Source organism: Zosterops lateralis, assembly GCF_965231275.1.
Source record: "Zosterops lateralis genome assembly, chromosome: 15".
NCBI lineage: Eukaryota > Metazoa > Chordata > Aves > Passeriformes > Zosteropidae > Zosterops > Zosterops lateralis.
The window spans coordinates 12,308,920-12,335,926 of NC_139775.1; the positions used below are offsets into that span (position 1 = coordinate 12,308,920).

Here is a 27,007-nt window from a genome sequence, read left to right on the forward strand (position 1 = left end):
CAGTATTTTAAGATAAAATAAACAATTACAGGCCAGAAAGGACAGTATTCCTTCTCTAGTTTATAAAAGACTTTCAACTTGACCATGAAAAATCAACCATCACTGGCTATACTCTGGCTTATTTCATGTTCTTTCATTCACCATTTAATTAATGTTTTAACTTTAGTCTTGATGCAGACATGGACTTGATGTTGAAACAATTCTCCTCTGTTATATTTGAGTCCATGTAAAAAGATCATCTACTGTGTGTATAACATGGACATGATGCAGACCTGCCATACTTCAACTCACACATGCAGAAATTTAATTTTTCTGTCATTTCAGAAGCTAAAAGTTTTAAAGTTTTCTGTTACCGACTCATTCTGGAAGTCAGCTGGAAACCCCAGCCATTCTCCAGTGTCAGTCTTTTGAGACCTGACTGAGAAACATAAAAAGGAACTGTGTTTATTCATTTATAAATTACTATAATACCTACAAAAAAATCCTTTCATTTATTTTTCTTTTTAAATAAAACCTATTTTAAGTGGTTTGTTTAGTTTAAATAAATTAGATTTTTTTTTTCTCTGGAGGGTTAATTATTATGCCTTCTGCTATTCTGCTGATGAGCTGGAAGCTGTGTTTAGGGGAGGTAACTTGTACCTCAGATCCAGCAGAACAGTCACTCATTTCCCAGTACCACACCAGGATTTTTTTCCCAGTGACTGTTTCCTTCAGAGGAATAAATACTGAGAAACACCATCTTTTGACTCCCATACAAACACATTATTAGAACTTAAAAATCTGAGCTGACCATGAAAGATGGAAAGATGTACAGAGCCATGAGGCCCTTGGTGCTGCACTGAAAAACTAACTGTAATGCAGGAGAAAATTGCGGTTTAGTGGGGCAGAATAAAGACAGTGAGAGTAACATAAATACTTCAGAGTCCTGATTTGGGTTCTAATAGAAAATCAGGTACTATTTTCTAGGTTTAGTGGCATTTCAAACTAAACCTGAGAGTTCTTGGATCAGCGAATAGAAGCCCAGTGTAAGGTCTCTTGTTTATAATCCTATTGCTGGTGGCATGTCCAGAGCCTGTGTGAAAAACAGGGGATGTGCTTGAAGGCAGCTGTGGCCTGGGGGAAAGCACAAACTGAGAGCTTTACAGAAAAATACTAACAAAAAACCTTCAAAGCCTACAGACATACAAAAACTGTGGAGATAGATGAGGATTCCTGTGTCCAAACTTTGTGCTGAAATTCAGGCAGTGCCTTACTCAGGAGGTCAGGCACTGACTGCTCAGCATCACACTCTCCAAAATCAATAAATGCAGGCAGAGAAACCTAGATGTGTACAGCAGCAGTATATATGCATTTAAACCACCACAGACAGCTTCTTGTGATTGTAGTACAAAGCTCCCAAGTGCATCACATCCAGAAAAATCAGTGTCATTTCTTTCCTCAGTTGTGACTGCCAAATCAGATGTTTGATTGTACATAGATTAAAGAGGAATCTTTCCTGGAAAATGGTTAAACTGCCTCAATCAGAGATACAGCCCTTATAGCTGCCTATAATACAAAATACCTATTGCAAATGTATGAAAAAAACAGAAATAAATGATGAGCACTTACACCAAACATTTGTCTAAGATCTGGATCCCGGAATCTGAATGGTATATTTGAGACGTGGAGCCGTTTTGGCTGTGATTTGTTTTCTGTGTTTTCAGAAGATTGTGTCTGTTGCTGGCCATCGGTCTGTGCTGCATCATCTGTCTGCTAAAAGGGTAAAGAAAAATAAAGCACATTGTAAGCATTTCTGTCATTTTTAATACAAGTGGGTGAGCTTAAATTCTCAAAAAAAAAAAAAAAAAAAAAAATTTAAAGCCGTTAACTCTTCTCTAAAGTAGTGAGGAATACCAGAAGTTTAAATACATGAAAATCAAATCCATTTCTGTCTCAACAGCATATATTTTCAGTATTTGGAATAAACTGGAGAATAAGTAGATTATTATTTGTAGATTTGCTTAGCTATTCTTAAATTGTGAATTAATATCTCCCTATAAGATTGTAGGAACTCCTTTAACCTCTTCTGTGTTTGCCAAGGTAAGGAACTGACTCTGCACTCCAAACGCTGCCTGCTCTCAGAGCAAGCCAGGCACTTCCAAATCAGATTAGTGCTTTCATTGAGAGCCACGGGGACTCTCCCCAGCAGGCAGGGAACACATCTCATCCTCCTCACTGCTCCATCAGCAGCCCTGATGGGCACTGGAGGGTCATTCTGTCCAGATAAATGGTGCCCATTATGGAAAAGGCCTTGAGCTGGGAGAGGGAACACAGGTTTAATCAGTGGTGAAGGTTGCCTGACAGAAGTGTGAGACTCAGAAACAAAGTTTTACAGATTTCTCTCCTCGCCAAAATGAGGTTATGTCATGGTACTTCTTACAGGGATACTGCTCCTTGGTTTTAAAATTCTGGTTTGAAATGGAAGGACATTGCCATGTGTTATGATTTAACAAACAAATTTTAACTCCTCAGTAAGATGAGGAAAAAAAGGTAAAATGCCCCTCATCCAAAAAGTAAAATTAACCAATGCTGGTCTATCAGTAGGTTATAGAAATTACTCTTTTCTGTACTTTAATTATATCCTACAGTGCCTAATTAATTACTGCTTGTACAGCACACAGTCATTAGAGAAGGTTCTGCAATGGGTATGTTAAAACAGCACAGTCATACTCATTTGCAGGGGCAGAGGGGTTTGGAAGAACAGAAGGGAAAAGAAAATACTTGAATGAAAAACCACAAGGATGATCTGACAGCCTCACTCTCTCTGCTCTGTCTTTCCTCTTATATCTGACCCCGTTGTTTCTCTAATATTCATCTTTCTCTTGTGTGCTAATGTTGCATTCAGCTTGTCTTCCTGACTTTTTTCATTTAAAGAACAAAAAGAAGAAATTGCCCATTCCCTGCTAGTACGAAATTTCTTTTAGGAGACAACAGTTAAAGCAACATAAAAATGGTTAAATAAAATAAACCTTACCACACAGTTTTAGTACCAACAAGCCTGTTGAAGAGGAAGCAAAAGAACTCAAACAGAATACACCATTTACATTCAGCATTAACGACATATAAATAGAATTCGAGCAAGTGAAATTCAACAATATTCTCCCTGGGGAATACAAAATGTTCTCAAATTAAAAGTACTAACATCTATATTGCTTATACTTCTGTGCTAAGAACACTTTATAAATAAAGGTCCTCATTTCTGCAGCAGCATTAGTAGAATATCTGATATTTCACAGGATACGATAAGACTCACACAAACAGAAACTTTTGTGTGCACTGAAGGAAGATTTACAAGTGATCCAAACAAATAATGGGATCAGATCAAGTGTAAACCTAAAACTGAGTCAGTGCCATCACATCTCTTCATCTGCTACTCCCTGAACTCACAGGCCCACAAAGTAAATAATTTATCTTTATGAATATTTAGTGATTTAAACAGAAGATATGGTATATAGCTGTCAAGAGACAAAAATGTTCCATGGTAATCTACTGTTGTCTAAAATCAACTCAGAAATTCAAAATTTCGATTTTGAGGTAACGGTTTCACCCAGAGACACCACAGGGATTATTTTTTATCTTCAGGCAGAAAAGGAGAGAAACAGAGAAGAAATTTGGTATGTGAGAGCAGGTGGAGAATGACAGACTGGAAACTCTTGAAATACAACACTCCAGAAGAATTTGAGGTCAATTAGATTAATCTGAAGAGAACTAAAGAATTCTGAAGGTGCTGTTAAGCTTCAAGAAAAGGAAGAAATTCTACAATCAGCATCCTGTATAAATACAAATTGAAAAGAGTAACCTCTGTTCATTTTATTCATAGAAATGAAGAGTGGAAGGGCTGAACTTGCACCAGGAACATCCCAAAACACTGGGAGCAACTGCCCTGCTAAGCAGCTGAACAGATTATGGTCAACAAAATCCAGTGAGGTTTCTGCAGGTGGTGTTAAAATGGAGCTACAAATGATGGGTGAAGAGGATAAATCCAGGTACTGTTATTTTCTGGGCCTTTGGTTGGTTTTACCACTTTTTAAAATCATTTTTTATTCTAAGAAGCCTGGAATTTACACTCTGGGCACAGAATGTCTCAGAGTCTGGGCAGGGAGGGCTGAAAACCAGAAACTTTAGCAAGTCACTGTCATCAACAATTCATAACTGTCCATGACCCTCGAGATCCCTGGGGCAGAATTAACAAGGCTAAACTATTTACAACATATTAAAAGGCTTGGCAATGTCACAGGCTCTTTCCAAAGCACATTGTCATCCAGAAATCCACAGGTGTGCCTGGGAGATCTGGACAAGGATAACTGAAATTGGAATGTGAAGATGATGCAAAAATTTCCAAGTGACACCAAGGAGGTGAAACACACAGGGGGCAGAGGACAGGCTGGGATTTTGAAAAATCCCAGCCAGGCAACTTTCAGAGCTCTGTGGACTCACAGAACCAGGATGTAATTTACCTGACACATACATAATACATTCCAGGAGAATGCCTTCACTGCTACAGGACCTGGGGAGTGGTGCTTGATAGTCCTTTAAAAATTAATTGGTGTAAGGATGTGGCATTATACTTCCTCCATCCCTGCAGTCTTGCATTCAATCAGGCTGCTTTCTGGCCCCTATTCCACCACATAGTTGCAAATTATAAAATATTAAAGGTTCTTAATAGATGATAGTTTTAAAACTCATAATGAAAGTTTTAAGTACAGAGTGCAGAAATAGAAGATCAAATTCTCACTCACAGCAAAACAAATTGAAGTGAGCTCCCTTTACTTCAGTGAGCTGCTTAAGTGTTAAAATAAATTAGAATTGAAACATTCTTACAGGTAAGCAAACCCATATAAAAGAGAGAATTTCCAAAAAGGGTTTATTTTTTCTCATATAAGATAATTTCAGTATAAACATTTGGTATCTTTTTAAATCAAATTCCTTATCAGGAGAGGTAATATCTATTGTTTTCTAAAGGAATTTTTTACCTTTAGCAAAATATTTTTCTTTTTGTTTCCTTAACTCAGTTCTAAACACAGAGAGCTTCTATTATTTAAAAGACTTCACTTAAAGACTTCACCTTGAAGTAAAATTGTTAAAGTAGTTTTTCTGGTTTCCATTGAGAATTTAAGAAACAAAAATTATGCAGTGAAGAAAACCACTAAAGCAAATTTTTTTAGGATAAAATAAATTTGACAATTTTTTATTTGGAAAAAAAATATTAATTCCACACACACACAAACATATCTCCTTATTTAAGGCTGTTTTAATCCAAATTTGCAGCAATTTTCACTCAAAAAAAAAAAAAAAAAAAAAAAAAAAAAAAAAAATTCCAAAACTTTCATGCAGCCTCTGATGCAGCCCCATTTCCCTGGCTGGACACTGGAGCCTCATCTCCCACCTTCAGCAATAAAACAATGGTCGGTGAACCTGAAATCAGAGAGGGCCCTGTGCTCATTGCTCAGGTAGAGAAAGCCCATTCCATTCTCCTTCCTGGCAAATGGAAATGTTCTGTGCCCCTCTCCATCCATCACTGCAGACAGCCAGCCCTGGAATGGTTCTCACATCGGAATTGTGAGTGCCTCACTTCCCCTCCATTCCTTTTTCACTGACTAATATCCTTCATTTCCCACAAACCAATGATGGTGTGCACAAAGCCTTTCACCCTCAAATCCTGTTTCCAGCACAATGAAATGCAGTCCCAGAGGAGCTGTTTGCACACCACTGCAAGAACACCGTTCCCAATCTCAGCTTTTAAAGACTGGATGGAACACAGACCATAGGAACACCTGAAATGGAACTAAAGCTTTTATTATTTATTGTCCTCATTCTGGACAAAGTGAAAATCAGTAGTATTGGAACATGAGAAAGCTTTACCAGGTCCTGATCACTCTGCTATAATCACAAATCTGTTGCATATCTTTTAAACCCACACCAAGTCTAGAGGAAAAACAGTCTAATTCTAGAAGGAATAACCTCAAAATTTTTTACAGTGAGGAAAAAAAATAAGAAGAAACAAAAGGAACCATTTTTTTTTTTTTTAATATGCTCAATAGTAAATTAGGTGCTGAGTATCTCATGCATACAGGCCAGAACAGGGTAAAGCTCTTCAGAATTTTAGATTTAGCAAAAAAAGCACCCATTCAATTTTTAAATAAATGCTCAAAACAGCACCTGTTTTTTTCCTGCTGCACCAATCAAGTTATTTCTCAGAGAGAAAGAGCTTGTGAATGTCTTCTAGGCATTATTTGATTAAGTTGACAATATTATGTGAGCAATGGTTGGGTACCCACTGTGCTGTACTTTTGACCAAATTTATTTGTGTAATGAACACTTGCTCTGTCTCTTCTCCAGCCTGAACAGGGCTCTTGATTTAACTGGTGGTGCTGGAAGCCAAGTGAATTTACAGCCCCCACAGTCATTCTCTCTCAATCTGGAGAGAATAGCAGCAGCAGTACATGAGCAAGCATAATTCAATACATTGTGCTATAAGCGCAGAAAATAATATCAGAGCTCTGCAATATACCTGTTTGATTTGATTTGTAAACCCGATAAAAAAAGCAATCGAGAAAAGTTCAGCAGAAAATATATATACACGTCCTGAGCAAAAATATAACCGTGCCCAATGTGTACAAACTGAAAAAATCATGCATAGTAAATCATCTTCGTACTTCCCTCAGATAATATTGCACATTTTCCATTTTAAAAGGGATCTAGATTCTGGGAAGTTACCTTTCCATTAAAAAAGTGAGCAAAGAGAATAATTCAAAACCGAGTTTGGGACTTTGTGAAAATGCTGTTTCCCAGATTCACCCCTAACAGAGAGTTTATAAAGTGATGGGCTTGTAGCATTCCTGCTTTCTTAAGTAGATCAACTGATTAATTAATCATACTTGTTTTGATAAATTTATATTCTGAAAAGTCCCAGCTCTGCAACGTGCTTCCCAGAAGCATAACAACACAGAAAAAATGGAGTTATATACGCAAATCCATCTGTTTGGGCTTAAATGTTCACACAAAGAGGTACACAGGAGAAAAAATTCTATTATTGTGCTATTTCACAACAGTGATAAACATTACCAGAGGTATCAGTGACTTTTCTTGTGTACTGCATCTCTGTTATCCTTTTCTCACGAGTGAGATCAATAGTAAGATCTCATTGCTTTCAGGATATTAAAAGTTGAGATTAATTCTTCAAATTAGCTCTAAAGATAAAAGTATTTCCAGTACCTCCTACTGCACAGCACACAGCTCATGCCACATCCATTTAACCCCTTGAGAACCCTTTCCTGGAGAGAATGTGCACTGTTCCTTGCTCTGATCTAATGCAAAAAGCACACAGACGTGGGACTTGCTGCTATGCAGAAAGAAATAAAGAAATGGAATAATATAATCATGCCTGCATTTGATAATTTGGAACTAGATGATCCTTAAGGTCACTTCAACACTAACCCTCCCATGATTATGTTGCTAAATTTCTGGCTGAGCTGTGTATCTCACACTCCAGAGATGCTTGGTTTGAGACACTGCAACTGAAACCCTGCAGGGCAAGCCCTGACCCCCTTGTTTTTAATGGTAAAATTCCCTTTTATTTCAGCTGGGTCACAACTTCAACCCTGATGTCATACCCTCTTGACAAAGTAATTTCAGCATTACCATTAACCTCGCTCTATTTCCCAGATTACAAAAGGTCTAATGATCCTGGTTTCATATCCTTCACAAAAACATTTTACTACCCAAAGCACCAAATGCAAAGTGACCAAAGCAATCCCTGGGACAGCTCTGAAAGGAGCAGGCAGAGGAGCCAAGTCCCTGTCCTGAAGTGCTGTCCCCTCTCCAAAGTGCTGAGCTCTCCTCCTGGCCACTGGCCAGCCTATTAATGCCTAAGAGCCATTCTCCCTCCCACCTCACTAGTGGTAAAAGTGTGTTAAGTGTTCAATTGTGCCTATTATTCTGATTAATAAAACCCATCTTTGGGAGCTGAGGTGAAATGTGGGACACACACTTTTGGGCTGTGAGAGAGGCAGGCAGGGTGTCAGTGCACCTCTGCCACAGGGAGAGCACACAACCACCTCCCTGCTGGAATATTTCCTGCCAGAGGTCCTGCAGCACTCACATGAATACAATTTATTCCCAGAGAGACAGTGTGAGGTGGCTGACTGCGACTGGGGCATTTGTTTTAGATATACTGCCACACACAAGCACACCCCAGTAGAATCCCTTAATCCAATTTACTGACAAATGAAAAAGAACCTGAATAATTTTGTGCTTTGCTTCAGCAGTTCCTGACATTCCACTATCGAACATGCTCTGGGGTTTTCAGCAGCCTGGGTATTGTTCAGGGCTGAAGACTTGCAAGCAGTAGTGATTATTTCTCTCATTTCTAGATGGATGCATTCTGGATGCTGATACCACAGGCTACAAGAAAGCACTGCTATTATTGTGATAGCTTATGCATGGAGAGCTAGCAGCCTAAATAAGAGATCATTAATTCTGAGGACAGATAGGAGCAATAAGATAGGTTTCTTAAGCCTCTGGTACTGCAGGACAGCCAAAGAGTAATTAATAACTTGGCTACGTTAATTATTTCCCTAATTAATCTTCCTTTAACAATATGGAATATAGCCCTTATATAGTGCTTTACATTGCCTTTGCTGGTTCATCATTTTTCTTCTCAAATATTCAGCAGGGTCTCAGGGAATGGCATATCAATCATGTCTGGAGGAGAATCACCAAAAGCCATACATTTTTTGACTTGTGAACATGTCTCAAAACTTGGGCCAAATTTGCTGGCATGAAGAGCAGCTATTACTTTTAAAAGAATATTTGTAAAGTGTTTTAACAGAGTTGTGTGTAACTGAGCAGTTGCCAAGTTCAGTTAAGGACAATCCAGCTGACATCAGCGTATCAGTAACGTGAAATGGGAGAAGGAATGATAAAAGTTTGCCTCAGTGAATTATTTAGTGCTTACATCGATTCAATAAATATTTCTGACCACCTACTGATCCCATCCACAACATCACAACAGCAATTAACAAAAACCTTTCCCTAATTAGCTGCATCCTGGCTCCATCCAGCCAAGAAGGAAATGGATACACACTATGCGCATCTTTAGAAGTTCATGCTACATATAATAAAACTCAATTATTGTGATATTTTCACGGGATAATATTAAAATAAATTCCTTAGATTTGTCCTTAAAAAAATTAGCAGACAGATTAGGAAATATTATACTGCTAAAGGACAAAAGCATTCATTTAATCCAAATGAAAAATCTTAACTAGTGATATGGAGACACAAAGAAATACTCAATTGATTTTGTTATTCCTCTTTCATCTGTTAAATCAGAAGTCTGAGGTTTTTTTCTGAGTAATTCTTCCAGGAAGAAAGCATTCAAAAATAACTTTGTTTCAATGCCTGAAAGCTTAATGTAAAATCTAGACAGGCAACCAATATTCAAAAACCCCCATGCCAGTAAATATAGGAATTGTGATTAGAGGGATTTTTACCATTTGAGTGGGAGCTGCAGCTTCACACTGCACAAACTGCCTTACAAAGTATTACCAGAATGAGAAGCCACCAGGATCCTCAGCACTATAAAATGTCGTGCTCATGACATTTTCCCCCACAAATTGCTCAGCACATTTACACTGCAGATTCATCTCTCCTTTCTCTCCCACTGGAGCTCGTTTCCCCCTCTGTGTCTGAGGACACACAACACTCCTGGTGTGGTTTCATGAGCACCTAAAGCCTCAACACCACATCTGGCCTTCAGGGCTCTTCCCCCACCACTCCACATAAATTGGATTATATGAAATAAAATATATAAAATTATATAAAATAAGAGTTGGAAAGTATCAACAGGGAATAGCTGTGGTATGTTCTAAATATGCAGAAATACAGATCTGCCATCTAAGCAACAAAGTTTAAGGGAAGAAGTGTGAAATAGATGAAGAAATGTTGAAAGGCTTTGTAAAGCTTCCAGGTAAATATACCTAATGGTTATGACAGTCCTTAAAACACTTAAAGTTACACTTTGATAGGCTATAAATCAGGACACTATGCCCTTGAGAGTAAGACTTTCTGACTGATGCAAAACTTGGCATAGTTGGTTTCTGGAAATCCACTGATTCTCCCCAAGTTCTCCTGTCCAACTCATTTATTACCTTGATTGATGAAGAAATTATTCAGAAAAGAACATAAATCAATACACAGCAAAGCAACTGTACTTTTACCTGTGGCCATTCATTCATGCACAAGCATTACTGCTCTAATATAGAATGAGATTCTTTTTTAAAATGTTCTAATTAGCTTAAAAATTCTTTCAAGTGTTATCCCTCATAAGTCAACATTATAAAAGGCTGCAGTGCTGCAATAAAGCTTATTAAACTTTTGTTCTGGCAGCAGGCTCTATCTGGACAAAATAACTTTCAACATCTTCAACTAACTTGTACAATGCTGCGACATTTAACAATATTTGTCCAAATAAAAAATTGCTAATTAAATACTGTGCTGCACAGCTTCAGAGGATACTACTTCCTTAAAAGAAAAATAAATAAAAAAAGAAGGAAAGTGTCTTCAGATGGAATATTTGCAGGTTTGGCTAGGAGTTGTTTACCCTCAGCTTGAATCAATGCACACTGGTTTCTGGAATTCCCCTCTGAACTAGATTTATGTCATGCATGTAAAGTCCCTTTTTGTGAGAGTTGTGTTGACACAACCAACTGCTGAGTGAACTTGTGAGAGCAGAGTTTCATGCTGAGAGAGAACAGCTGATTGCTCCAGCTCAGGGAAGGAAAGAAAATGTGACAGCGTGATAAAAGGTTTTTCTCTCTTTGACCCCTCACCTATTGCTGGATCCCTACTGTGACTTTCCATTTGCTCACTTGCATATCTTTGCCCAAGGAGTCAGTTGTTGAACCCTCTGAAATGCAGAAGAATTTGAGGGTTCTCTGTGTCACAAAAAGACCCTTTCTAAACCACATTGCTCTTTTTATACTGAGGTACTCACCAACTCAACAAGCAGCAGTTCAGCTCCTTGCAGGATAGTAATTTCTCAAAATTAGATTATACCTTTCATTAAAAAAAGCTGAATTTATATTTTCTTATTGGGTGTGTTTGGTGGTCTCATATCTTAGCAGGTTGTAGCCAAAGATGAGCAGCAGTTCCAAATATCTGTGACATTTTGAATGGAAAAGCAGGTCTGCACCTGCTCTTCTCCAAAAGCAGCCTGCCTGGAGTTTCCCAGTGCCACAGAGAAGTCCACATCAAGGAACATTATGGTTTATGTAAATCATTCTTTTTTATCTTTTTCTTCAAGTTCAACCAACACCTTTCCCTTCATTAATGACAAAGACAACTTAAAGTTTAAGGAAACATCCATTTGTCCTTCCCTTCTCCCACTTCGAAAAAGAAACAAATCTAAAGAGTAGTGGATGGTTCAACAAGTTTTTAAAGGGTTTAGACCACCATTTCAAATCCAGCTGTGAATGCTGATGTTGTGATGAATTCTGCTTGATGATCAGCTGGTTACTGAGCTGCACCATGCAGCTGCACAATTGCTTTGAATACTGATACTCAAGTTTAAGGAAACATCTTTTGAAGAACTGGAAACAGGACTCAGATTGCCCTAAAATCAAGCTTCCTTTCCTGGAAAAAGTTCTCAGGAAAGAGGGCAAAGGAGACATTCTCTACCAGCAAACCTGGAATCAGGAGGGTTGGCACTGTGAGTTTAAACCTAATTCCCATCCTTCCCTCTTGCTCACAGCAAGCCTGCCAACAGACCTCTTCCCTTATTCATCCTCAAGCACAGCAACCAGGCATTTCTCAGCCAAGATAGTTCTATTTCCATCTAACATCTGCACAGAGAAGTCATTAGCCATAAGAGTTCTTAGGCAGTTTTTCTGTCTGCAGGTCCCTTCAGGAATCAGCACAGGATGGTACAGCCACGCTCCCTCAGCCCCTGTGACACAGATTCATCTCCCCTTGAATTCCCAGGAAATTCTCTGCCAGGCTGGAGAAACAGGCACAAGAAACCTCATGAAGATCAGCAAACTTGGAGAGGAACAGCCCCACATGCAGGGGAGTGACTGGCAGAAGAGCAGTGCTGCAGGAAAAGCGTCCAAATGGAATAGGAGTCAACAATACATGAGGGATTGGAGCATCTGGCAAACAAGGAGAGAATGGGAGAGCCAGGACTGTTCAGCCTGCAAAGGAGAAGGCACAAATGCCCCGTGGGAGAGAGGAAAGATGAAGGAGCCAGTGGTGCCCAGTGAGGGAACAACAGGCAATGAGCAAAACCTGCAGTACAGGACATTCTGTGTAGGAGCTGGGAAAAACTTCTCCTGTGAGTGATCTGACATCAGAACAAATTTCCCAGAGGCCTTGTGGAGCTCCCTCCCTGGAGGAGTTCAAAACCCACTGGACACTGAATAACCTGCTCTAGTTTATCCTGCTTGATTTGTCAGCAGATTGAGGCCAAGACAAGAATCAGCCTTGCACATCCCTGGTAAGCAGAGACAGAGCAGGAGCAAGATGACAGGACAGCAATCAGTGGGTCAGGGTCCTGTCCAGAGCGTCAAGGTCCTGTCCAGAGGGTCAAAGACCCATTCAGTGGGTCCCATAGCCAGCAGGGCTGTGATGCAGAGCCCAGTGTAGGTGGACAGGGCAAGAAGGACCAGCAGTGCCCTGACAAGGGCCATTCACAAAGGATGATGCCAAAATATCATGAGAAAACAACATGCAAAGAAGAACATTGAAGAAGGGAATGGGGAAAACGTTTATTTAGATAGGAAAAATTTCCACTCTCTGTGGTACACAAAACACTCCCCCACACAGAGATCCTTGTTCTCTCCTTGTTCTCTGTGACCTGGCTGGAAAGAGACTTTCCCAGACACAGAGAAATGGAAGCCTCCACACCTGAGCATGGCATTGCAGCAGAATAAACAGTACATAAAGCAAATTATCACGCAATAAAGCAACATTATTATACCAGTAAAATACAACTGTAAGCCACCTCTTCCCACCACTATTCTCCATTGTGCAATGGCCACAACCCAAATAAACAAGGCACTCTTCAGGGAGGAAGGATTAATGTTACAGGAGGGCACTCCAGCACCACCACTCTCCTCACTGTGCATTGATTTACTTGGTTACACTATTTTACCTTTAAAGCTCACTTGGATAGCTTAAGATCCCTACATTCCTCTTGTAAATTCTCTTGACATATAAATTGAGTCTACTGTAAAATAGTATAACCGTGTAAGTAAATAAATACATTTATTATTTTGGGCAGTCATGATCACTGCATCACTTGTTAGTTCCTAAGATTTTCATTCTTTTCTGCATTCCAGAATCCCTTCCACCTGCACAACATAACTGAAGTCTCTCTCTGCACATATTTTGTTTCTCATATTAGTAACTGAAAGTTGTAATGATCACCTTGAACTATAACTAAAGTGGAATCTATTATTTCCAGCTAATTGAAAGGAAAAAGCAACCGAAAAGGAAACTGAAAACAGAATTTTGCCAGATGCCTATCACAGAGTACCTTATCAGCCACCAATCTCTGTGAGAATAATGCCAGTGTCTGACACCCCAAAGCCAGTCTTTCATTATCAATTTACTTGATTTTTATCGTATTTCAAACTTCTACTGCAAAAGAAAGCCCCACCAATCCCAGCCAACCATCTCTGTAGGTGAGTGGATTTAAACTAGAAAACAGGAAAAAAAAAAAAGAAAATATGTTTAAGGTATTATTATGAAACTGCTTCTAAACCTAAGCTTGTCTCCCTAACTTGTGTATGAGGTCAGCCAAACAGATTTTCAGCTTCTTTAGTGTTACCAGGACATGCAGTTATATTTAGCTTCAATGCTGCTTCAGAAAATATTTGGTAATCTAACATATACTCAGAAGAAACCATTTCATGGTTCTTTTTTGCTCTTTTCTAGGCATGGAACTTTCATTCTACTTTCTCCACTGACTGCCTTTACTGCTTTATCAGGCAAAGAAATTTTGGTCGATCAGTTTGACAACAAAGCCTGCAGTTCATAACCTGGGCTCTGAGAATGTGAGGAAATCACAGGGGTTTTTCAGTCCATAAAACCAGACTTTATTCTGGATGAGCTAAGAATCTTTGTGTGAGCAGGACTCAGACACTAATGTGAGAGGAAGTTAAGGCAATAATTAACAGCTATTTGAAGTAAAACTCATTTAGAAATATAATGAACTGAGAACACTTAAACAGACTTCATTCAGGGAAAGATAAAAGAGTAGCTTACAGAAAAATGGCCTGAATTGCATTTCCATTTACATCATCTACTTTTGTAACACCTTCCCCTTCCTCTAAAGGAAATATTGTAAAAAATGTTCTTTGCTGCACTTCTGGAAGTGGATTTAAAACTAAAATTGACTAAAATTGTAAATTACAGCCTTTACTGTCCACTCACTTCCATCTCAGTAAAAAACTCATCCACTGGCCACTCAATAGATAAAGAAAAACTACCACAAGCAGCTTTAATTATTATTTACAAAATGAAAGAAAAGCAGTTCAAGAAGTGAGACCCAAAATGGTGCAATTTGAAATTCCTTCAGTTATTTGCATAACCATCCAATACCTTTTAATGGCTGCAGTTATGAGATTATCTAAATTCATGAAGAATATATATTTATTAACACTTTTACTCTCCTCTGATTAGAATGTCAGGTGAACATTTCAACTGAGGGAAAAATGAATTGTGAGCTGAGGATGGGCAGCTCTGCCTCACCTGACTCACTCAAGTGAAGAGTCTCTAATAGACACTGGGGGGATGCATTAAATTAGGAACCACGCCATTGAGCTCTCTCAAATTTCCTTTAAATAAAAAGCAAGAAGAAAAGGTTAATTAAGTTCCACCACGCAATTCTATTAACAATATCCATGATTACTGTAGCATGAGGTGGATGTTTAATTCAAAAAAGAAAGAAAGAAAGGAAGGGGGAAGAGGCCCTGGTGAAACACTGAGCTGGTCCATCACAATGACTGAGCTGATTTCAGGCACTGCTACAGCAAAAAATCCAAACAAATAAAACAAACAAACAAAGTTCCTGCACAAAAGTATGACAAAGAGGCTCATAACCTAATATCCAACTATAAATTGGTGATATATATATATATAGATATATTTTTTTTTCCTGTTATCATCAAATTCCTGTATTTTGTCCTATGAAGCAGCATTTGACAAGGCAAGTTATGTATCTGAAACACTGGCCTACCAGGGCTTTGTGATTTGGATTTCTAGCTTGACCAATTACTCCAAAATAAAGCAAACCATCTCAGCATTTGTGAAGAAATATATTCTGTTCAGAGAAATTATAAGGGTTTTTACAAGATGCTTCACTGTCTGGTCTCTCAAAGGTTTTTTTGTGCTGATTCTGTCAGCACAGCAAGTGCTCTCAGTGTTCCTTGCAAATTTAAATAAGGTCTTCAACTAAAAATAATCATCTAGAGAGATTCTTGAAGATATAGTTACACAATCCAAATACTATCAATTTAAACTGTATCTTAATAAGAACAGAATGTGTAGATTTTCAACACCACAAAATAATAATAATAATAATAATAATAATAATAATGATGATGGATGTGTCTAAATCAAATATTTTCACTTCAACACTTTTCTTGTCTAGTCCCCCAAAAGTATTGGATATCCTCCAGATGCAGATGTACTTTATGAAGAGAATAAATTGAAAATTAAAATACTTCTTTTGCAACCAGAGAGAAGAGAAGGATGAAAGCAGGTATCAACAGCCTGCAATTTTTTTTAATATTTGATTCCAGATTTTATTAAGTGTTTCAATTTAGCCTGGCCTAAACATGGCACTTCATTGGAAAGAGTGGAACGGACTCCAAAGATTAATGACAGTAAAATTATCCTAATCTGTCATAAGCTCTGATATAACAGTAAGAGGAAGTAATTTGCTTTAGTAAAAAGCAATGGGCACCAAAGCATGAAAATTAACACTCCACAGAGGTAGATATTAAATGAGAAATATTAGCTGCATCAGCACATTGGAGACAATTATAAACTGCAGAGGATTTCTGAGACTGAGAAATACTATATTTGTTATGATAAAGTCAATTTTGTCACTCAGTAAATGCTCAGTTTGTGATTTTAGTACTGAATTTTTTTCCCCCTCAAAGGTAACTTGTGCTGCTGCTTTCCAAAATTTATATCACTTTTGTTTCCTTTATGCATTATATTGCTTACTTTATCTCATGGAAACTTATTAATACAGAGAAGACAAAAAAAATCACTGAGTATTATTTTATTTTATTACTTTCTTTGAGCACCCAGACAACACCTGACATGCTTTGGAGAAATTATATTAGTCAAAAATGGGTTTTTATCAGTTTCAGTCAGTGAACGTTTATGAACAGATGAGAGCCTCTTTTTTTTTTTTTTTTTTTAACAAAAGGAAATAAATATGAGAAGATAAGTAAAAGTACACAGGGAAGATACTTTGCCTTTACATTCTTGTATTACAGAATAAATCCAAGCTGAAGATTTTTATAACCACCAGCATTCATACTGAAAGGTGCTAATGCATCATTATGATCTAGCAGGTTGCTGGCTGTGTTTTACAGCCTTTCACACTACATTAACCTTTTGTACCTCAAGTATTTATGACCTCATAAGTAAGTATTTATCAAACTGAAAGCTCATATACAGCACTGTATTTTAGCTCTCGGTTTTTAGGGACATTTATAATTTCTCTTTGCCTGCATTTACAATCGCTTTGGTTTGCAGTCTGTGTTTTTAGCAAAGATGTTAATGCAAAGTAAAAACTGTTTTTCCCACTGTCTGTGGAAATGACACAAAACTATGAAATGCCTTAAGTAGGGTCTCATATCAATGTAAAACAGAACAAAACAACTTCCCATGCATATTTTACTCTAAAATAAAATAAGGAATGGTTAGAAAAAGCCAATATAGCTGCTTTGCTTCCTGCCTTATTCAATAGTGTATCAGAGCCAAACAACCAGAAGCACTCTTGGTACAAGAACGGTCACAATTATTTAAGTAATAGGTGCCTCACCTACATATGCTCTGTATTTAACAAAACAAACAAAAAAAAAAGGACAAAAACAAACTCACAAAATATAGTAATTCAGGCATATGCACAGCCCTATTTGAGAAAAAAACCCACAGCTGACTAATGCATTGAATAAATACTGCACAAATACAATATTGGTTGCAAATATTCTTCCCAGCTATTCATTATGAAATCTGAGCTAAATCTCCTGTGAGCAAGGCCAAATTGTAACTTCACACACATTCCTATAAAATTTGGGGCTAACAAGCACCGTGGATTTTTTATATCTCTGAGAGAAAGGAGGACTGTCCAGACCTGTCTTGTCTTTGTTCTCTCTCAGGTGTGTGTGTGTGTGACAGGGTGAGGCAGCATCTTCCTGCCCACAGGCATCTGAGCAATGGCAAAAAAAGGGAAAAAAAAAAAGGAAAAGTGAAAGGAAAATCACGAGAAAAAAAGGCCGTGGCAAGGGAAGAAGCTGCTCAGTTACAATTTTCTGCACACTTATGCAGGGATGGTTGAAGGAACAAGAAGTCAGTCTCAGGAGCTGAGGAGTTTCTACCTGCTGCTGATTGTACAACACACAGACCACTATTAGCCTTGCCTGCTGCAGTTATAGTGGGGGAAAAAAAAAGAAAAAATAGAAATTACTTTACTACAGATGGAACAGATTAAGGGGGTGCTGAAGTGCCCTTCTCCAATGAGAAGCTGCCAGTCTCCTTCCTTGTCCATACTGGGATGTTCTGCCACCCCTCCTGCAGCTCTCTCACCCTGTGCAGTGCAGGCTCCAAACTCAGCACCCCACAAACACCCAGGGCCAGCTCCCAGTCCCCCTTTATCCCAAAAGCCTCAGGCCCCTGTGTTTTAGCAGCTACACACCACACCTGAGCCCTTTCACATTCCATACCTATATAACACAGGGAGTTTCAGACCCTTGCCATGATCCTGGCAGCAGACACACTCCTTGCATCATTTCATGCCCCATCCCTGACTCCTCAATCCCTTTCCTCCGTGGAAGAGAACATGAAAACTATGTCAAAGCAAAGGAGCAGATGCATCTTGTCATTGTGTGTGTATCAGCTCATCACACACCCCAGGGTGGGGGTGAATGAGGAGTTGGTAACTTCACACTGCCTGAAATGTCTGGAAGTTGCACTAAGCTGCACAGTCTTGCCTTGAAAAAAAAAAAAAAAAAAAAAGAAAAAAAATAAATAAATAAAGCTATTTATATATATATATATATATATTTCCTAAGTAACAGAGTATCTCACCAACATTCTTTTTTATTCATACACCTGAAACATAGCATTCACACAAATCAAGCTGAGGCTGTGATCTATTCAAAGCTCAGTGCTCCAAAAGCATCAGTTCAAAATGAAATTTTGCAATAGCAATCTGTTGTTATGGAGAAAAAAAGACTATTTCTCAATCTAGACACTTGGGCTCAGGACAGCCAGCTTCTGCAATCAATTTTGTCACAGATTTGCCTCTGGCAGGTTATTTAAACTACTTGTACCCTAGTTCCTTCTCAACAAAAGCAGAAAAAACAATAATTGTAATTCAGCAAAATCTTACAAAATGGTCATAAGGATTAAATAAATCTTTTCATGAGATGCTTGGAAAGGATCCTCCTCTTAAATCACCAAGAAAGAATCACACTAGATTAGATAGCAGCAGCACACTCAGAAATATCTCAGTCTTACAGCCAACTCCCAAACCTAGAGAACTCCTGAATATAAAGAAATACCTTCATCAATTGGCCTTGACTTGCACTAAGACATTGTTTTCACCAAAAGAAGGGCATGGGGCAAAGGTATTTTATCAAAGTGAGAGCAACAAATTTATCACCTGGGCTCTACTCAAATTACCAAAGAGCCCAGCTGCAAAAAATGTGAATAGCTTTTGGCGTGAAATATCTGCTCTTGTTGAAAACTGCTGAGCAAGTGCCACACCTGCCTCTGCATTTCATCAATAGGGCGAGGTGTCACAAAGCAGCCCCCAATAATTAGTTCTTTCAATTGCATCTTAAAGATTTTCTGGTTAAAACCCATTTCTTCACCCAAAAAGTACGTTCAAGAACAATCCACTGTAATAAATGCACAGGTTTGTTAGAGGGGCAAAAAACTTATCACAAACCAGCTTTTTTTTTTTTTCCTTTCTTTTTAGTCCCAGCAGCAACACACACACACGAGGGGACAGAGCTTTCAAGAAGAGCATGGAGCGATTGCTCTGTGTGTGACATGAAGGACCTGCCTGTGAATGTCTTAAATAACCCTATGGTGAAGCAAAAAGTCTCCTTTTTCCTTACTATAAAGGAAAGCACCATTCTTCATGGAAGAAAATGGATAGATGATGACAGATAGATAGACAGATAACCCAAAACTTGAATATTCAGCAATACAAGCACTCCTTTCTTCCCACTGAAGGAAAAAGGCATTAAAACACAGGGCACAGAAAGTTCCATCAAAATAAAAAGTATCAGGTTCCTAAATTATAGCTCCTAGCTAGCTGGTTCTAAACTTAGCAGCTCTAAACGATCAGTGCCTGAAATATGTCAAATCAATAATTCAATTAATTAGAAAGCCACTCAAATGTGGGGCAATACATTATGACTGTTTAGGTTAAGGAAAGTGGAGATGCTGAGGGCAGCTTCTGCCTGCTACCTGAGCAGATTGTCTGTAGAGATATTAAACAGCTGATGATAGTGGAAAGCGATTTTTGATAGTGGGTGGCCAGGGCACACACGGCTGGGTGGGGTGACACATTCCTCAGTCAGAAACATGACACAAAAAATGATTGATTTTTGCTACAGCAAGACTTGTTCCACTTGCCTAGTTAGGATGAACATCACCTGTTATCATCTGGCACAGCGTGAGTAGATGTAACATTTCTAGGTTTGCAAGAGTCTGTTTAGGAAACTTAACTTTGAATAACCCCAGATTAATATCCCATATCCTCAAAATACAACTGGGGGAATTTTTCAGGCAGAAAAATTAGATACATTGGGCTAAGGGGAACACATGGGAGCCTGGGATACAGCAAATTTGTGGTCCTAAAAGTCTGTATTTGGGAAAAAAAAAATAAAAAATCAGAAATTAAAAAAAAACAACCCACCCTACAGTTGTATTGAAAACGGAAGCATCTCTTAATGCACAATAATAGTAAAATGATAAAAAAGGGGGCTCCCTCCATTAGAAAGCACAGAATAGAACCAGTGATTCAGACACTGGTGCCTTTGATTGAACATGTTTTGTCTCTAAAATGCATTAAAATCTTTGGGAAGTTGACTTTGCTGTACATGCAAAAAGAGAAGTGACACGGGAAATGGCTGCAAGATCCTTTCAAGAGAGAACAGAGAGATAAAAGGGATGGATGTGCAACGCTTTCAACTCAGCGGGGAAAAAAAGAGAAGAGGGAGCCCAGCTCAGAAATGAGAGCAACTTCTAAAATTGGAAACGCTTGCTGGAGACTGGAAGGAGCCAATAGCAGCATTTTGGGCTGGTGTGAAAGTGCTTTTATTGCATGTGTGAGCCGTTTCACAAGTACAGCTCCTGCCAGCCTGCATGTGAACTCCAGCAAGTGCAGGAGCCTGCAGGGCTCCAGAGCCTCCCAACACCTGCCCTCAAACACCAGCCAGCAGCTCCCAGGAGCTCTGCAACCCATGGGGCAGGACCTGTTCCTAAAGCCAATCCCAAACCAATTCCTAAAGCCAATCCTGGACCTGTATCTAAAGCCAATCCCAAACCTGTTCCTAAAGCCAATCCCAAACCTGTTCCTAAAGCCAACCTCAAACCAATTCCCAAAGCCAGTCTCAAACTTGTTCCTAAGGCCAATCCCAAACCTGCTCCTAAAGCCAACCCCAGACTGTTCCCAAAGCCAGTTCCCAGACCCGCTCCTAAAGCCAGTCTCAAACCAGTCCCTAAAGCCAATCCCAGACCCACTCCTAAAGCCAGTCCCAAACCTGCTCCTACAGCCAATCCCAAACCTGCTCCTAAAGCCAACCCCAGACCTAAAGCCAGTCCCTTCAGAAGCAGCTCTGGCCAATTCCTGAGCACTTCCAGCTGGAAGGGCTTGGAAGGTTTATCCCTTCAGTCTAAACCAGGATTTTGTAGCTAAATTCCTGTGTACCACAGTACAGATTTACTGGGATATAATATCACCCAGCTCAGGAGGATCAAACATTGGTCATCTATAAAAAAATTATTCAATGTCTACATTGCAAAAATGTTGACTCCTCCAATCACACTATTATTGAAATGCATTTTAAGATCAATACTTTTAGGGACTACTATAATATGTGAATTTTTCAATTTGTTCAAAATCTACATTTTTTATCTCATTTTAATTTATCTTTTACATCCTTTATTTTTCAATACGAGCTAATACTTTTTTTCCCAAACACTCTGTCAAAACTAGAATACATTCAGTGTTTTAAAAGAGGTCAAAAGTGACATTCATGTATAAACAACCAAGCTCCATCATTTCTGCTGCTCCAGCTTGGGATAGGTTTGCCACCTGTCCCTGTCAGATTTTCTTTAAAGAAAAAAAAGGAAGCTTCTGTATGAGAACAAAGAAATACAAATATTCAGAGGTGAAACTTGGCATCTGCTTCACTAAATTTGGCAACACTGTAATTGTAAATTATGTAGGAAAGGAAATGGGGTGGAATATGTCCTCAAGAAGCCAATATTTCTCAGCACAATCAAGATTTTTATACCCCTAAAACCAAAAGAATAAGGACTCTGAGCACATAGGTAACAGAATTGCTACATTTTCAAGTAAATGCATAAGTTTAAAGCAAATTTGTCTGGCCAAAACTATGAATTTTTCCTTTAAGTAAAAATCCACATAATTTCTTTTTTAGTATCTTCTAGCTTTAAGTTGAATGCTTGCAAATATTTTAAACAAATTGACATTTTAACCGCATTTTTGGCAATAAATCTCTTTAAACAATAGCAGCAATAACATCTTTGGTAACATGAACATATTAAAAAATAAATCACATCCTCATGAAAAGCAAAATTAGGTGTCCCAGCATTGTTATAGCCTGAAAATAGTAAATTTACATACTTTGAGATTCTTAGATCTCTCTTTTCTCACACATTCTGTTCTAAGCCATTAGATCTTTTTTTAACTTCAGCTTCCACTGGAGGAGTTTCATCTGCAAACACTAATTAGCACAGGCAGGCTCAGATCTTCCTGGCTAGCTGAGTGAACATGCCTGCAATATGTTGCAGCCTTGGTACACATCTTGTTTTCAAATCAAATATTTAGATACTACTCTGGAACAGCTGGAACTTATGCGAATCCTTATGAAATTAAATAGTTGACATCTTCTGACGCACTTTTTTATAACAGCAACAAAAAGAAACACCAAAAACACAGAACACAGAAAAGGTTTGATTGTAAGCACGTTCTCCTCTACTGATTCAATCAATCTGCTGCTTTTATCTTTTATAAATCAGAGAGTAAAGGAAAAGTATTTGAGTTATAACACAAAGAAAAAAAAAATTAAAAAGAAAAGGAAAAAAAAAAAAAAAGGTACATCCATTCTTACTTTGGATGGGATAAGGGAATGGGGAGGCAGCACCAATCTCATCCCCAGAGTCAGTTTATTAAGATTGAGATGTCCTCCATGGCCAACAATCTGCTCCTCTGCCCCACGGGGAGAACTCCACGTTCTCCATCTCCCCCAGCTGGGGCTGTGCTCAGACCTGGGGGCAGAGGGGTTGAGGAGCTGCCACACAGGTGCTCAGTGACCCCTCCTTTCACAGGCATTTCTGCAGAGCTGGTTGCTATGGCAGGGAAGGAGCACTGACACATCTCACTGCCATCAGCAGGTGGGTGTTAAACGGGCAGCTCGCTCTGTGTGCTGGGGTAAACTCGTTATATTTCAGAGGTAATGGCAACTTCCCAGGCAGGGAAGAGACCAGAGGCAGTGGCAGCTGCTTCAGTGGGTGAGATTTAAAGAGGTCTCTGCTGGAAAAGCAAATGCAAGGAGCGCCTTTAAGCAAGAACAGCAGAAGACCTAAGGGATCTCTCTTAAAAAGCTGTTGAGAAGTTTTTCTAAATCAAAAAAGGCAGCACGATATGCTGATGCCTCAACACAACTGTGTGGGATATCAGCTGAAAAAGCATCTAGAACCAGCAAGCTGGTGCAATTTAGATACAAAAATACCAGAGAATTCATGTATATTTTTCACATCCACTATATATTTCCTTCGGAGGTTCCATAGTCTCTCCATGCCACATTAAAATCAGTGGTACCTCCTATAGGGGAGGAGGAAATGAAAGCAAGTGAGTAGATAATAGTGGAATGAGCAAAAAATGTGAAGAGGCAAAAAATACAGACAAAGCATATATAAAAATGGAAAACAAAAGAAAGACTATAAAAAATAATAGTGTAGAGATAAAAAGGAAGATAAGACAATCAAAATGCACACAAAGATTAAAAGCGGGGAAGAAGCAAGCAAAAGAAGAGGAAGGTTTCGTAATTATTTTTAAAAATTAGCAATCATTTTGTATTTCTATATAAAAAATCTCCCAATATATTAAGGAAGTCAGTCATGGTCAATCCACGACACTGTGTCACAGTTTTGTAAAGAAATTGCCAGACACACGTCGGATTAATTAAAGACAGAAAAAAACAGGCTACTCCTTTATCCCTTCTTCTGGAATTTCTACAATTAATACATTATTGGCCACTTAATGTCTAGATTTGTGCAATTTAAAACAACCAACCAATTCTTTCTGCATATCACAGAAAGACCAAATGTGGTGTGATGTGCATGGTAGAGCATTAGCTCAGTCTAATTCTTTTCCCAGCAAAGTCTGAAAAGAAGAACTTCTAACCCTTCCCTCAATGCACATCTGGTGAATAAGAACATTTTCCTCTGTCTGCTTCTGCCTGCAATGTCTATCTCAGCCTGTCAAGCCACTGGTAGAGCATAAAGCAGCTCCAGACTCACAGATGGATTCACCCCCTTGTGGGTCACGCCAGACAGAGGGACACGCCTCGTTACTGTCTTTCTAACACTGATGGATAGCAAAGGTAAATGTTGGAATCGAGCCACTCTCTCACACTGACCCTAGAAAGGAACAAATTAAGCAGGGAGAAGTGGGAAGCAAGCCCACACATGAGTAACGTTTAATTAAAGTAGTTCCGTGGGTGGCTGGGTGTGTGGGAAAGCCAAAGAGAGAGATGTGTGGGAGAGGAATGGAAACTTGAGAGTATAAACAGGATTAAAAAAAAAAAAAAGTATTTTCAGGGTTGGTGGGTAATAACCCACTAAGCCATCCTTAGCTGAGACCCACGTGTAGTCATGCAGGAGAGTAAGTTTAGCTCTAGGCACAGACTGGCACAGGAATAGAAATTCAGCCTCACGATTAAAGGGAGAAGAGAGGAAGCCTCTCTGCAGGATATTCCCAGATTTCAACTGCAGGTTTGGTCAGTCCTGCCTGTGCTACCTGACCACCCTGAGCTCCCTAATGGAAAGGCAGTTTCCTCCAAGCAAGGGTAAGATTTTTGCTGGATAAACAGTAAGTTGCAAACCCGTTCTCATCTCCATGCAATACACAAGTTTATACTGCAATTACAAAGAGTTGGTGAATGGAGGAATCAACAACTTCTGATAAAGTTGCAAGCCATTAAAAATCAATTATGTCAATTACAAGAGAATGGAAAACATCATTGGTCTTAGCTAACCTAACACAGTCACTCATGCATGTAGTGAAAATGAGCTAATTTTCACCAAAAAAATCCCCTCAGAAGGATCAATTTTAATTCCCATGTTGTAACGTGGAGCAAAGATGCAGAAGGTCAAACATAAATGGAGTTGAAATTGGCTATTTCATCACACCAAGGTCCCCTTTGAAATTCATGCTCAGTGTATTCAGCAAAATGTGCAATAGTGGTTTTGTTTTGTTTTGTTTTTTTTTTATTCTCAATACATATGAATCCAAAGCACAGCCAAAGCATTTGCATGCCATGGCTACTCAGACTGCACAGAGAGAAGAAAAAGTCAATAATGCAACACGTAAAATAATTGGTAGGGAGAAGTAAAGAGCCCAAGAGACAATACAAAGTACAAGAAAACTTAAAAAAACAATATTAGCTCAGCTCTTTCAGAGACAAGCAGGAAGAAAACTCTAAATTGTTTAATTGGTCAATTAAACTTGACAGATTAGAAATTAATTGGCAACGTTTTCTAGAAGAACCTTTTCAAGTCACAGTATTATGACCATCTCTGGTTGACAATGTGGTTGAAAGACCTCTGCAATGTTTTGTGCTTCAAATCTGCCTTAGAGCTGGCTGGAATTAGCTGCTGAAGTGATCTAAGAGCTGTTAGTGTGCCCTATGAAGAACATTCAGAAGGGTAATCAATGGCATTCAGCTAATTTATTTGAGCAAATATGACTAAAGATGACAGAGCATAATTGCTCTTTTTATCCTTGTTGGTGAGGTGGAGGGTTTTTTTGCTTTATTTGTTTTGTGGAAGAGCTTCAGCTTTTACATTTCACCAAGTTCAAGCACGAAAAAAATGAGGGAAGTTAAACTCACAGCATTTATAAAACTCCATAAAAGCAGAATAATATTTTTTCTCTCTTCTATTTCAACATCATACTGGCAAATTTTTCTTGCTGTGAGAATCCAAAGGTAAAAGACATTGAGGTGATACCTAAATGACAAAGCTCAGGCAGTGAGATCTCAGAAGAGCCCCAGACACACTCCTGTGCAGTCAGCCTGCAGGGTGAGGCTGCTGTCCTCACACCACACACCCACTCACAGCACCACAAAGCCCAAGCATCACCCAGCAGCACAGGAGAAAGAGGGTGGTTATTTTATCCTCTTCCCAGCCAAAACAAGGAAATACAAACAGGCACTCCCATAAACAGCACCGTGGGGAACAGGCAGTGTCAGGTTCTGTGTATCCTCGAGGAGAATCTATTTTAGAGCTGCCACAGCCACGCAGAGGGGCTGAAGTGAGCAGTGTGTTCCTGCTATTCCTTAGCATAAGCAAAGGAGCACACGTGGGGCACAGTTGCAAAGCTGGCAGGCAGGGCTCCCAGCAAGGAAGCCTCTTAGAAGCAATAATGCCTATGATCACAAGTCATTACTGTGCCTCACCGCCCCAGCTCAGCATTATGTTATCTATTTGGGATGTCAGTTTTGATCTCCTCACTGTGGAGCAGGAGCTGGACCAGGTTCCTTCCTTTTGCAGCTCTGAAGCACTCGGGGTCTTGAAATAAGCTCCTTGAAATATTTCCTTCAAGGAGCAGTTGGGACCAGATATAATAGGTAGTATAAATGAAATAGCACACCATGCTGATAGAATAGCCGGCGCCAGCAGGGTATGATTTAGATGAATAAACACTGCTGTAAGAGTTGTCAAAGCATTATCAGCTATGTAGCATACTGGTGGCAAGCATCTAGAGACAAAAATGTGGCATGGAAATAGAATAAAAACTGGGTCATTGATACCAAGTTGGCAATAAAAAGTGTCCGTGGGGGAATCTGACTTGCAAGACAGCCACTTTGTGGTGAAAATTCCGCTTCCTTTGCAGGGGGAGCACAATGCCATCCTTGAGAGAAGGAATTGGTGTGGTTTTCTGTCCTGGAACTCTGCTCTGCTCCTTGCCAGCCACAATTACAGAGAGAACTAAGTGAGCCACTCCTTCCCAAGCCATGGGAGACAGTTCAGGTACTCCATGGAAACCTCTCAGGCAGGAGCAGAACATCCAGAGCCAGGGATGACACCCTGAGCTCAGCTTCACTGAGAATGTCCCACCCATGCTGCAGACACTTGGCAGGTTCAGCTCAAGGCTCCTGAGCAGAGGGGTGAGCCAGCACAGCACAGAGAATTTGGGTATAAACTTTTCTGCCTCCCTGACAGCTGCTGCAAGAACAGCTGA

At 39.2% G+C, this 27,007-nt stretch overlaps 1 protein-coding gene across 22 annotated transcripts in view; it reads right to left on the reverse strand.

The window, feature by feature from the left end:
• RBFOX1 (RNA binding fox-1 homolog 1) overlaps positions 1–27,007 on the reverse strand; it is a 1,119,155-nt gene that overhangs the window by 90,968 nt on the left and 1,001,180 nt on the right. For all 22 annotated transcript variants that reach the window (XM_083872230.1, XM_083872241.1, XM_083872231.1 and 19 more), the window contains one exon: positions 1,609–1,752. In XM_083872230.1, coding sequence (XP_083728356.1) covers positions 1,609–1,752 — 144 coding nt within the window. The remainder of the gene's footprint in view (positions 1–1,608; positions 1,753–27,007) is intronic.